At 27.6% G+C, this 14,751-nt stretch overlaps 1 protein-coding gene across 8 annotated transcripts in view; it reads left to right on the top strand.

The window, feature by feature from the left end:
* The window catches only part of LOC107441522 (calcium-activated potassium channel slowpoke), a 104,455-nt gene that overhangs the window by 73,813 nt on the left and 15,891 nt on the right, over positions 1 to 14,751 (top strand). For 5 of the 8 annotated variants that reach the window (XM_071177616.1, XM_016054814.3, XM_071177619.1 and 2 more), the window contains 4 exons: positions 1,782 to 1,853; positions 3,562 to 3,585; positions 9,647 to 9,878; positions 13,033 to 13,116. In XM_071177616.1, coding sequence (XP_071033717.1) covers positions 1,782 to 1,853; positions 3,562 to 3,585; positions 9,647 to 9,878; positions 13,033 to 13,116 — 412 coding nt within the window. The remainder of the gene's footprint in view (positions 1 to 1,781; positions 1,854 to 3,561; positions 3,586 to 9,646; positions 9,879 to 13,032; positions 13,117 to 14,751) is intronic. The other 3 variants (XM_071177617.1, XM_071177621.1, XM_071177622.1) reach the window with 1 other exon arrangement.

Below are 14,751 nucleotides of genomic sequence, written 5' to 3' on the forward strand. Positions count from 1 at the left end.
TTTTAAATTATTATCAGGCTTGTATACATAGACTTTCTTTAAACAAAATGTCAAATGTAAAAATACATGATGATTGAATGAACCCCAATATTAATAAAAATTAATTGTTGAAACATATTAGCCATTAAAAAACAGTTAAATAATAGTTTGTCACAATCGTGACAATTTTCATACCTCAATTTGTAACACCATTTTCGATTGAATTCGATATAAATATTAGCATTTTCTTAGGAATTGCTAAAATGTTTAAAATAAATTTATCACATCCTTACTGAAAATCAAAATAAGCAATGATGTCTCCTATAAGATAGCATGCAATAAAGATAAAAAAGTTAAAGTCAATAAAAGTGTAGAATATACCTTTAATTAAATAGATACGCGTTGCACCATGTGAAATGAACTTTTCACTTAATATACGCAGGAAAAGGTGAAATATTTTATCTTAAACATTGCATCCGAACGTAGACTGTGCATCCAGATCATTATTACCATATCTTCAGAATATGTTATTTTCGCCATGATAAGAAAAAAAAACCTCGGTTTTCTAAAATCACATTAAAATCTCAAGAAGTCCGAGATTCTCAGATTCATACGTCATATTTTTCGGACTTACGTTTACAATTTTTATTTTTTAAATTTTGGAGAATAACGTTAAAATGCAAATATTTTCAAGTACAAATGTAAATTTAGCGTTTTATTCTTCTTAATTCATTGATTTTAAACGAAAAGGATCAGTTCTGATAACTATCAGAAGAATAATTTGTATTCAAGAGCAGGCAAGCATTTATTTAGACAGAGTATATTTTGATGAAAAGTAGTCAAAATGTATTTCAAAGTTCATTTCACAAGTAATAACTTAATAAAACAACTTTTCTTTGAAAAGAAAATTTTAAATTCAAAAGAATATTTGATAGAAAGAGAATGCCAAAAGAATGAACTAAATAAGGAAACTACGTGTGATTTTTATTTTAAATAAGACTAGTTAATGCATCTCATTCATTTTGTCTGAAAATTAAAAGCTAAATTTTAACTCTTATTGCCATTTTTACCTAAAAGTTTTTAGAATATTTTAAATAATATTGTCCCCTTAATATTACCTAAACTAAATTTTTTTACTTAAAAAATTATGAAAAATTATTGTGTGCAAAGAACAATTTTGCTCTAGGGTTGCTAGTTGGAAAAAAGATGTCACTGTTCAAGATATCGAATGCATGTTGCTAGTATTTTTTTAGCTTATGTGGATAGGCGGGTAAAAACAATATGGTAACTAAAAATTTGTATTTTAATTTTGTATTGACATACTTGATTTTTGACTGAAATGAGAGTCGATCTTTCATTGCTAAGGTATTTTTTTTAATTTCTGTCAAATGGTATGCCTTACATATATTGCAATATCAAATAATATAGTTTTTTATGGAATTTTATTATTTTCCTCTTACAAATTTATGAATTTATTCAAGATGTTTTCTTTTGAATTATAGCTATTGATTTTCCATTATAAAAAATTTATATTATTTATGATATTTTCTTTAATTTATACTATAACCTTACTCTTGCTTCTACCTAGAAAAACTGTTCGCTAAATGTGCTTGCACGGCTGGCAATTATCCTGCTTTTGGTGTGCTATGATTTTATTTTCTTCCATAAGGAATGTTCTTTGTTGTATCCTGTGTTCAATGTTTTTCCACATGAAATATCTGGGTGTTTGATTTAATTGGTGTCTTAAGGAAAAATAAGTTTATTAATTTTTTAAGTGTTCTACTTCTAACTATTTCTTTCAGATGAGAGTGTTCACAACTCTACGTTCCCAACATTCACACCTCCAGAAATACCCAAGAGGGTGAAACTAAGAGGTAAATACAAGTGCATTTTTTAAACTCTATATGAAAATTTATTTTAAAATTGAAAGTTAATCAGCTAAGCAATTTAACAATTAACAAGAGTAATATTTCATTTGCTACATATGTGCATGAGATATTTCTCTCCGCACTCCTATTTTTAAATTTTTAGTTTTGAATTTTTTGTTAAAAATTTAAAAAAAAAGTCCCAAAAGTACACAATACTGACCATGATTTAAAACTTTGAATGAGGGAAATTCGTCGAATCTGACAAACTATTAGGTAGGACTAACTGATTTACTATAGGACTTAGGTTCCCAACCTTTTTTTAGCTGACTCCCTCTTTACAAAACTAACCGCTCATTTTTTAAGGTCACTTTAAACATTTTTCAATAAACGATTTTTTAATTAATAATCTTTTTATTTTAGATTTGTTATTTTTGAATGGCATGCTTTTAATTATATGGTTAATTTATTTAATTATATTGTTAAATAATAAAAGAAGAATGAAGCAATTATGATGATAGAGAAAATGAGATATGATTTTCTATGAAAATTCTTCAAGATCACTTGAACCATTTTCTCTGTCATCAAAATTGCTTCATTCTTCTTTTATTATTTAAAGTCTTGATAGCTGAGAATCTCAATGAAGTATGAATTATAGTAATCAAAAATCAATTCATATTGTCACAAAAGTTTCTGAAGGGGAAAAAATATCTTTATAGTTCCAACTGACAAAAAACTAGTTATTTGATATTTTAATTCCTCTTTAGTTCTGATTAATTCCAAAAATGATTAATTAAGTTTGAAAGTTTTATACATTTTGTGTTCCCTCTCTCACTTAAATATTTATTAGAGACTAATATTCATTTGCTAATTTGTTTATGTTTTTAGGACCCTATTTTTTGGCAAGGAATTTAAAAAGCTATATCTAATATTAATATACGATTATAGTGCAACTTGTATAAATGACAGCATACGTATATTTACGTATGTGCGTGTACGTATATTTAATATCCATTAGTTACATGCATATTAAACATTTTTATTTTAGATGTACAATATCGTGACAATATTATATTATGATACACTATACCGTTATTTTTTTTAAAAAAAACTTCCTTGTTATGAATTCAGTTTGCTAAAGGTAAAAATCAAAAAACGTAGAAAATATTGAAAATGCAATTTTTTTTCTTTATTAAGAATCAAATCGGAAGAAATTTGTTGTAATGCTAAGGACTGAATTTATAGGTCAACATTTGGCACGTTCTCTCGAAAAAAGCTATCATTGAATTAGTTTTTGAAATACTGAAAATAAATGTTGCATTGCAATCAAGTTTTGAAAATACAAATGCGAATTTTGAAAAATTGAAAATAGTTTTGATTGTATTGAAAATAATTCTTGAAAATACTAACTACATAGCTATTACGTTGTTTAAAAATAACAATTATCAATGAAAAACACTGCATAAAAAGCATAACAAATTGAAATGAAGGAAATTATAAAAAAATTCTTTTCATACAATAAAAATAATAAAGAAACAAATAAAAAATAACGTTTAAGAGGATCAAAGTTCCAACTTTCTCTAAACCCATTTTCACATAGGTAAGAATCTAATTATTAAACAATAGTATAAAATTTTTACATCAGAAAAATATTTTATTTAAATATGTGCTAATTATTGCCTGTATTAATTACCATTAATTTTCTTTTTTTTTTCAGACGCACCAAAAAATCCTAACGACTGTAAGTAAATTTTGCGTTACATAAAGTTTTAAGCTTATTCGTGCTCTGAAATTTTATCCTTAAAAGTTACATTTCAATTAAATAATTATCGGTGTGTTTTACATAAAGCATTTGATTTATGTACAGTTCCTGGTATCTAACTTTAAATTAGAGAGTTACTACAGTGACTTCAAATGAAAGAAATTAATTGCTTCGTTTCAACAACCAATCAGGATTGAGATACCCACACTACGTCGCTTGCAGATATCCCATTATTGATAACTTTACAAAAAATTTAGATTGCTAAATCTTCCATTTATTACTTTTATTGACAATTCTTTTATAACATAAATAAATATTTTCAACTTGATATAAAAAACCTTTTTATTTTATTTCTTACAGCTTAATTGTTAGCTTAATAGAATCTTGATATCTTTGCAAAAGATGATCGATGGAATCTTGGTCAAAATTAAAATCACTTTTCGTCTACCAAGAGCACTTGAAACAGTACTAAAGTTCCGTAGCCGATGTCAATACAATATTCAATCAAATTTTGGAAGCTACCAGTATAACTTATTACGTTAATACTGTCAAAGAGAATTTTACATCAATCAAAATTTTCCGATCACTTTAAGAATGGCTAGAGCACTCAAATTTAAGCTCTATGCTGAATTATAATACTATTTTAAATCATTTCCCAACCATTGCCAGAAAAATTTATCACGAAATTGTTCGAAAAGAAACTTATTGTCAGTCAAATTTCCGGCAATTTTCTGATTAACTGGAGTGTTCAAGTTACGAGAGCCCCTCCGCTCTTCTGTCCTTTCCAAAATAATCAGAATTAGCGTATTACTGCAAAGTTGACTGATTGCTGTTAAAAAGTTTGTCTACTTTCCGAAAACTAGATTGTTTGAACATCATCTAGAGATCCGAGCTTGGTGTCAAATTCAATAATTATTATTTCCTGGTAACTTTGTCACAAGCAAAATTTATAGCCATATTATTTCTACAAGTAAATTTATAGTCAATCGAGATTTCAACTACTGTCCGATTTGCTAGAGGGCCTACATTTTAAATGGAAATACGTACTGGATGACGTCTCAAGTTTTTATCATTTCCTGATTACTACATGCAGATTTTAGAATCATGCCGTCCAAAGGAATTTCCCTTCAATCTGAGTTTCGACTACTTTCCAACTATTTAAAGTGCTCTTAAATGAACTAAACACTGTCAGATGGAAATGGTAGTTTCAATTATTTCTTGACCAATATAAGCATAATTTAGAACGTCAAGTAAAACATATCAGCAATTTCAATTTTGACCTCTTTCCGACTAGCTAAAGTGCTTAAATTTAAACAGGAGCTATGTATCTAATAGCAGTAAGCAGTCATTTTTTAAATAGTTCAAGATAAATTTATTAACAAATGAAGAATTTTTTTATAAATTTCGACTTTATCTAATATGCACAAAACTAAAAGGTAGAAAAGAATAAAATAAAGTAAATACTTTGAAAACTACGTTTTTCAAGTGCATGATAAAATTACAAAGTAATTCAATTTTTGCCATACCAAAAACGCAAAGAGAATAGTTTTAGTAATAAACTTCTATCCCAACCAAAATTCTCCTTTTCCTGTTTTGAAAGTGATGATCCCTACCTCTTTCCTTTCTGGTTTGCCAAAACTCAAATTATTTTCGCTTTTTTTTATCCACTTGGAACTTTCATTTTATTTTGTTATAACTAGTCATTATATCACGATTTTTATTTTAAATTGTGACCAACTTTGATAGAAATTGAAAATTTTTTTGTACTTATTAAATCTTTTAATTAAATAATTGTGTCATTAAATCCAGAAAATAAAATTTAATAAAGAATATTTGAATGCTAATAACATTTTTCTTCGCATAAAAATAATGAAAAATAAAAAAATTATACACTTTGGAAGAAAATCTAAAAATAGCACTCATTAAAATACAGAGTGATATGATTTTTCATATACTATGAATACACTATGCAAGAAATTCCAAAAAGAACACTCAGAAAAATTCAAAGTGTTTTAAAAGATCTCTATCTTTATAAGGATATACTTAATAAATCTAGTTATCTGTCTTTAATATAAACTCGAATTAACCTAAAGCAATTTTCTTATCAGTTGTGCAGGAGTAAAATATAAAACAGCGACATAGTTGTTTTGAAATATAAAAATGAATGAATATTAAAATTAGGTATTGTATATAATCATTAAAACACCAACTTACATTTCTATAAAAATACACAATAACCAGTGAAAGTTAATATTTCAACAATAAAAAAATCTAAATTTCCAGAAAGTAACCAGAGATTGATAAATAAAAACTATAAACAAACACAATGACAAATCACCATGATTAATTATAATAGGAAAATGAATAAACAGCAGACATTTCAGAATTGTACTTGTTGCTAAGGTATCAATATTTAGTTACGTTACGATTCGTTTTCTTTTCCGGACTAGAGACAAGAAACTACGCTAAAGAACAGCAAATTGTTCATGTACAAATTAAGCTCTTTAAGAATAAAACTATAACTTATTTTTAGTTTGTTTACAAAATTTTCCGCAAGAAAGCTAACTTTTAATCAAAAATTTTCAATTTATTTGGCATGCAATAACATGAATAACTTGATAAAAGTGAAGAGTAGAGCTGTCACAATATTTAAAACCTAATTATTTCGCAAAATAAATGATTTTTAAACAGCATATTTGTGCATGATAGATATCTTGAACAGTTAAGATTTATTTTGAAATCAAAGGAAAAAGAAGTGTACCTGAAATTATGAGACTCGGCAAAATAAAAAAAATTATCCATGCTAACTCTACGAACTACACTACGTTAAATAATCCCATGTTAACTCTACGAGAAAAGGCATGTTGCATTTTATTTCGTTAAATTTTGACTCTCGACCAATCAGATAATGTTACTTGTATGTCGTAACTTTCTCACGAAGTTAAATAGCAGTAACTCTATATTTATGTAAATATTATGTCATTATTTATGTTTGGATTTTACGAGATGTCCATAGTGTAAAAATATCCATAGCCAAAGGCAAAAATGGATTCTAACTTACAACTTCTCATCTCACCAATTTACTAAGAGTGTATGACCTATTAGGGGAAGAACGTTTTGCGATTTACATGTTAAATTGCTTATGTAGAAAATAACTCGTAAAACAGAAGGGAAAGCAAATATTAATAAAAGGCATTCATTCTACGTATTTTCAATGATAGTTCATACTTGTATGTACTTCTTTCTTTTTCTCTTTCGTAGTTAGTTTTCATTAAATTAAAATAATGACAAAGCTCTTAAAAAAGCTGATTTACGCTGGAAAGCGAGGCATTAATTATTTAAATGTTTTTTTTTAAATTCTTCACTTATACACACGGGACTCGGCCGATTTTTATTCCTTAAAAATTAAAAAATATATAATAAATGCTTAGTGCTGTTTTGGTAGATAGGCTCTATAAAGAAAAATGTTCTTCGAATATTGCGAAAAAAGTTTGTAACGTGCAAAGGTGAGAAATTCAGTTGAGTTATATAAAAATAAATAAATAAAATTAAAATGCAATAATGAATCCAAATTGTAGAAGAAACATTTCTCCCCAGTTGATGCAGCCATTCAAAAGTTATTATTAGCCGTTTGTTCGGAAGCATTACAATTACAACAATTTTTATAGTGTTTTTCGTATGAAAATCAAATTGAGCATCATAAAATGGTGATATTTATGAAATTATGCCCAGAATATTCCAAAACTGTGGAGAAAAGCAGCCAACACACTTCGATGCAAATATTATCGAGTTATTAATAAGCAGATAAAATTTTCTTTTCATGTGCAATGCGCAAAAAAAAACAGACCACTTTAAATAAAATTTGATCTAATGATTGGATCTTTATCTAGGACTCAATCTTAATGGCTCGAGCGAGTTACTTCAAATATGCTATATAATGAGTTCAGACGAGTAATTTAAGTTACAAAATCAGACACAAAGACGAACTTTCTCTGAATAAACATACCGTTTTTCTGACTGATTCAGACTTCTGCTACCCAAAATATAGGGGGTAGCAGCTATCAGTGAAATATGATCTCAATAGTTAGGTCAGAAAAATGCTCTAAAGTTTAAACCTATTAATATTAATTTTACTTTTTACGTGTTTAACCATATCTTGATACTTTTTTTTTACGCTAATTGAAAAATTTTTGCACAAAATTGTAAACTTCGCTTATCCAAAGATAAATAACCTATAGTAAATATTTATTTTTTATTATTGTAATTAATAATGGAAAAAAATTGAATTGTCAGGTATAGAATTTTTTGCAACATTTTAAAAAACGTAATTTTTTAAGGCAAAATGCAAAATTTGAGCAAAGTCGGTAGAATAGTTCCTGAGAAGTCGAATTTTAAATATTTGACTTTTTTGAAATTAAATTTCTCAGGAACTATTCAACCGATTTTGTTCAAATTTTGTATTTTATCGTATTAAATTATGTTCTTTAAAATGATGCAAAAACTGTATACCTCACAAATCATTTTTTTTTACCTTTATTAAATAAAATTATAAAAAAAGTAATAAATATTTACCAAAAGTTATTTTTTGCGTAAAATCATCTTTGGATAAACGAATTATATAATTGGGCTCAAAAATTTTTCAATTCGCTTAAAAATTTCTCGAGATATGGCGAAATACGCAGAAAGTAAAATTAACATTAAGGGGGCCAAACTTTGGATCATCGAACGATTATTGGGTTCATATTTTCCAGATTGCGGCTACCCCCTATATTTCGGGGGTCAGAAATCCGAATTCGTCGAAAAAAAAGGTGTATTTATTCAGAGACGGTACGTTTTTCTGTCTGATTTCGTTACTTAAAGTACTGTCTGCACTAATTAATTAGCTTATTTGAGATAACTCTGTCGAACCATTAAGATTGAGTCCTAGAGCGTGATGATCCAATCATTAGATCAAAATTTATTCACGGTAATTCATATTTTTGCACGTAAGGAAATAGAAAGCGCGTGTTTTTTAAATGAGGCTTGTTTTCAAAGCGTGGATCATTCATGTAAGTTTAATGGAATAAAACTATTCTAATTCGAAAAGAAAAAAAATTTAAACACTTGATCTTCTAGCATTTAAACACTACCTCGAAAAACAATGTATATTTTATTTATTACTGAGTATTAAGATTTTAGAAATTTATTTAATTCTTGAAAAACTTTTAGAAAAATTTTGAGCTATTTCATACAAGAGAAAATTTATTTGTTATTATTTATTTTTCAAACTTTTAGAAATGTTCTTGGAAATTTGGAACCTTTTTCTTCCATATAAATGGATGACCACATTGGAAACCTTACTCAATAAGAAATTTTAAGAACTAGGCGTTTTGTGTGAGCTAGCATGAAACACTCTTCAACAAAACTAAAAATAAAAGAAGTACATAGCAATTTTCAAAAACTTTCACTAGAAATTAGAAATAAAACCCTGTAATAGCCAAAAATACGACTTCCTTAAAATTACATGAATAATTGCTATTTATTGTTAAGTAATTGTTATGTTATTTTCAATTGATTAATAAACTTTATAATTTAAAAAAAAAGCGCTTAAATCTTAAGGCTTTGGAATTTAAAAATTTAGGGCAATTTTATGATAAGTAAAATTTCCAACTATGATAACTCACATTTCACTATGATAAGCCATATTTTTAGAGCGTTTTTATGGAAGAACTGCTGTTAACAAAGAGAAATTGCAAAAAAATTGTAAAGCGCATATCTGTAAACAATATTATAGAACAGTTTAATGTTAAAATGCAATCTAAAGATGAATCATCACTATAGCCTCCATTCCCTTTAACTTGAAAGTGTACTTGGTGTACATGCACAAATTTTTTATTCTATAAACAAACTTAACGTTCGTAGAATTACAAACTAGCCTTCTTTTTGGTTGAAACCTTAAATATAGGATGGCATCATTCTAAGATTGGTGTGACTAGTCCTTATATAGATAGAATCAGGAAAATAAAGGCACATTACTTTATTTGCAAATATTTGTTTTTAGTCAGTAACATCGCAGGACAAGTGGGCGGGCGGCACAACGCCACGCACCACGGAACACCTAGTACCGCAACATCTCATGGTACAAATCTCCGACAAAGAAATTCCTCATCTGGACTCAAGCCCCCAAGAGTACCAGGCGCAAATCCTGCAACACCGCTACTGACGTCTCCTGCCGTTAATAATGGTACTGGAGTAACAGGACCAGCAGGGACAAATCCTGGATTATTTCCAAGGTTAGTAAAAGTCTATCAAAAAAAATTTTTTTGCTGTTTTTGCATGAATTGTGAAGTAACAACTGTTATGAATTCTGTATAATCTCATTCATTTGTGTTTGTGGTATTCGTATTTATTGTGTTTGATAATAATGAAAATTAAAAATATTTTGTGAAAAAATATTCTATTGACTTTCAAATTATCAAAAAATAAAATAAGAAAATTTTAAATTACTTCATTACACAGGAATAGCTTGCATTGTTAATAAATGATTTAACAAAACAATCAGAAATATTACGTCAGATCAAAATAAATATCATTATTAAATGATATTTTTCTCGAAGAACAAGTAGCCTATAAAATTCTTTAGTTTCAAAATTTTAAATGAGAATAGAACTTAGCAAAAAAAATTCTAAAGATGTTGGTGAGAGTAACTGTGCTTGAAAAAGTGCATATTACATTGTATCTTTTTCATTTGTGTTTTTCCTCATAAATAAATTAATCATCTTTGTATTCTAGTATTTCTCCACCAGTCTTATTCATTAAAAGAATCCTACATTAAAATAGAACGTAACAATTTAATTACTCAAAATGATCTAGACTTTCAAACAATGTATGAACATGAAAGAGTACTACACTGTTAGAACTTTCTTGGAAAAAATGGTTAAATGCCAATTTATATGTTATTTTATCATATTCAACTAAAAAAGTCAAATAACTATAAAAAAAATGTCATTCAAACAATTAACTGAGAGAAAAATAGTTTTTTTTCTTACTGTTTTCACCTAATACGGTTACACAATCAGAATTTTATTCGCGCCAAGAGGCCCACAATATAAAGCCGTTTAGTTCTTTGCGGCAAGCTACTTACTGTAGCCGAGAGAGCTAATCTGTCTATCTCATGACAGACTAACAGACTAAACGAGGGTTCGAATCCCAGAGCTGACGCAACTTTTGTTCCTTCAACAAATGAACAGTTTCCAGCTCTCCTTAATTGGTGACCCTAGGCTTTTCATAAAAGCTGACGCATAGATAGTAGCACAACTGAGTTGCTTTACACAAAAAGTCTAGTATTTTCTAATTCTCACGATAGATAGCACCATCAGAAAAACTAATTGAGCCACATTGTGCGGTTCACTTAGAAAAACACTACTTAACCGCAACTTAACTCCAATGTCCATTATCTAATGAAAATTCTAGCGTAATCTAACTCCTATGTCTGCCTAAATTAGTTTTTTTTCTTTTTTTAACACGCCAGCTTTAACGATTGCAAAACTGTAAAAGTGAGAAACGTTCCTAACCGTAAACTTTACGCTTAATTGGATGGACAGACTGTTGCCAGTTATTTCACCATGATTTTAGAATGAAAATTCTAACAGTGTAGGTCTAATGATAATGAAAAGATCTGGTTGGAATAGCTTAAAAAATGTTGAAACTTCTAATTACCATATTTCTCTTAACAATGCAAGTTCATGTATTTTAGTAACAGGGTTTAAAATACTGTAAAAAATACTTCAAATTTTTACTTTATATTTTATTACAAAAGACTTTATATGTAATAGATTCTATTATTATTATTATTTATCCATCATCGTTTTTTATTTTATTTTTTAAATAAGTTGGAAAATTAGTGTATTTTTAAGTTTCTTAAATTTAAAAATAGTTTTATTTAGCGTGCCAGCAAATAATAGTTTTGGTTTTATTCTTAATATTTTGTAAATATAATAATTATTCCACTTAAAACAGTAAAGATCATCTATCATAAATCTTAAGATTAAGAAAAAGCTTTTTTATGTGTTTATTTTTAGGCAAAATAAATCTTTAAGTTATTTAATGACAGAAAATGGCACTAATATAACAGTATTGTTTAAAAAAATAAGATAAATGTGAATATTCACAGGGAATACGGTTGAGAACTATTTTTTTAAAATAATTCAATAATGCATAATCTGTATTGATAAATTCTGATGCATTCAGCCCTGTAATCTCAATAGGTCTGTGAACTTGTAAGCAAAAAGTAAATAAAAAGTAATCTTTAAATAGTTTTTAGCTCATTATTTAATCAAAATATTTTTAGTTACGCAATTCCGAGACTTAAATATGTTTTACAAGAAAAGCACCGCATGTGCTCCTCGCCAATCAAATGAATTATTATATATTAAATGCTCTCACCCATAAGACAATTTTTGTAAAAAAAATAATTTCACATACTTTATATTAAAAAAAAAACATCGTCTATTTCTTTTGACACTGCGAATTCACTGGCTTCAAATTTATTTAACAAATACTGCAGCAATTCAAAAGTATTGTATACTCACATAAAATTCGACTGTTTGAAAAATAATTTATGGTCGTTTCGGCATAGATTCAATGATATAAGATTTTTAATTCGTAAAGATCTGTTTGGATCGAGAATTTCACAAAAACTATTGTACACGCTATCATTTTACAAAAAAAAAAATTATATGTTTCGAAATTATCATCATTAACGAATGAAAAAATTAAAGATGACAAGAAAAAAGTAATTTTTTGAATGATTGCGTTTTTGGCTGAAATAAATTTTTCTGCCTAACTCTAATATTTAGAAACAAAATATTTTATATAAGAACTAAATATTTTATATAGAAACTGAATATTTTATATAATAATAGTAATAATTACTAAAATTACTATAATAATTTATTAAAGTAACAGCCATATTACTTAAAACAGTGCAGCTAACACTGAAAGTTCTTTAAATGATTAATTTGTCCATTTTTTTAAAGAGCGCATAAAATCTGAATATCTACGCTAATTTTAGTAGCTAAATATCTATTATTGCAACAGTACCTGTTGCTTGTTAGAATAATAAGTAGCGTTTAATCTTTTAATTAAGGCAAATCATAACAAAAAGTCGTGTCATCACACTTTATTTTTATATTTTTATCTAATTTTTATATTTTTATCTAATTTAAGTGTAATGAGGCACTCTTAAAAAGAAACAACTGTTTCCCTGTGAAAATTCACTTTTTTCTCTACGTATTGTGAAATATTGTTCGCTTTGCTTGTTCTTGTGTTTCGTGCTGGCACCTCACTATCTTCCACGTTGAACTGCGCGTTCTAGTGTGTTTCGCGTGTGGTTGTTTTGCACATCCTGTTATCACTTCTGGCCCCTTTCTCCTGTTTCTTTTCCAGCCCGCTGGCTAACACAACGCACGGCGCCCGGACCGACGACACATTTGCTGGCTTACACCTAGCCTATGAAGTGAAAAAACTCATGTATGCCTCTACTTTCTACTTCTACTTCTTCATTTTTCATGCTCTGGCTATTGTCTGCCTTTTATTCCTTATTTGGTATGTTTGGATAGTAGCCCTCTTATACCATCCTCTCTCGTAAGAATCAGAGGTAACCACATAGTGTAGAATATATATTGAGGCTTGCACTTAGTGTGACATCCTCTTTAAAACTTCAATAGACTTAGTATTTTTACCCTTCATCAATAGTTTTTTTTTTTTTTTAAATTCCTTAATTTAGCTTTTACACTCCTTACTTTTAATATCACTACTTCCTCCCAAATCCTTTTACTATGAAGTTTATTTTCATTAAAAAAAATTACAGCAAGAACTTAGAAAAGCAAAAATAAAAAATGTGAAGCTCTTGCAAAGCTTAGTTAATTTGATATCTGTACAAAAAATTTAACGAGTTTTTCGAATGTAGACATTTATTTTTGTGTACAAGAAGATGAAGGTAACGTAAAGTTTAAGAGGACTTTATCCAAGACCACTATATATTGTGCATGTATTGAAAAAAATGCATGTTTTGTCACTATACACATGTTTATTTTGTCTTGAATTATGCATCTAGAACTTTTTGCATTGCATGTTTTTTAAATTGCACTTGCTATGCATGAAGTATGCATTGCTATATCCCTGCGTATGCATTGATGTTCATGCTATATTTATTATGCACTATCACATACAATTCCCATGAAGGAAAGAAATGATTTCTTTCTATTTTAATTATCTTTTTTGTATGTAGTACTCGAATAATACATGATAATTAATTAAATAAATTATGGAAAAATTATTCCTTAGTAGGTTAAATAAAACCAAATTTAAGTTTTCTGTTTTAAACGCAAAAAATGGTTTGCTTACCCTATGTCTTTAGCTCATAAATTTTAAACGAAAAATCATACATTATTTAATCTAAGTTTATTTGATTCGAAATTGCACAAATATATTGAAAAAGAACTGCAAGCATTGTGTTTTCATTACTTTTATACACAATAGATCAAACAGAACTGCAAGTGAAACAGCTGCATCACAGAAACACAGTTATGCTAAATGTTTATTGCTCATTCCATAGCTCAGTTCATATCTGGAATATTATCTTAATATTTTTTGTAAGAAACATTCAAAATTCTTACATTATAGATGCTGTAAATGGAATAAATGTGAAAGTTATTGATTACTTTTTGGTAAATGTACACATACTTTTTAAATAGTTTTAAAATAATCTTGAACTTTTCAAAGCTTTTATAAAGCTACTAATGAAATCCATTGAAAAAAATACAGAATTTTAAAAAAAATTTCAATAATTCAGACGACATTTAAAAATGTTCAGAATTTTTAAAAATATCTTTTCAAATAATTCAACAAACCCTCACATTTCATACTATCTAATACAAATACTTTATATCGATGTGTATACTTATTTAATTTCATAAAAATAAAAATGTATCACAAGTTAACCTATTAAATGTATTCCAGTATATATATATTTTTTAAAATGTTCCTCATTTCTTTCCTCGATTACCCAAATCAGACCAATTTTCATTTGTAGATGTTGAAGAAAAATAAACACCTTTCATGTAAAATCAGCTTGTAGCGGCATATTTATAGAATGTTTTAAAA

This window comes from Parasteatoda tepidariorum, chromosome 2, assembly GCF_043381705.1.
Source record: "Parasteatoda tepidariorum isolate YZ-2023 chromosome 2, CAS_Ptep_4.0, whole genome shotgun sequence".
NCBI lineage: Eukaryota > Metazoa > Arthropoda > Arachnida > Araneae > Theridiidae > Parasteatoda > Parasteatoda tepidariorum.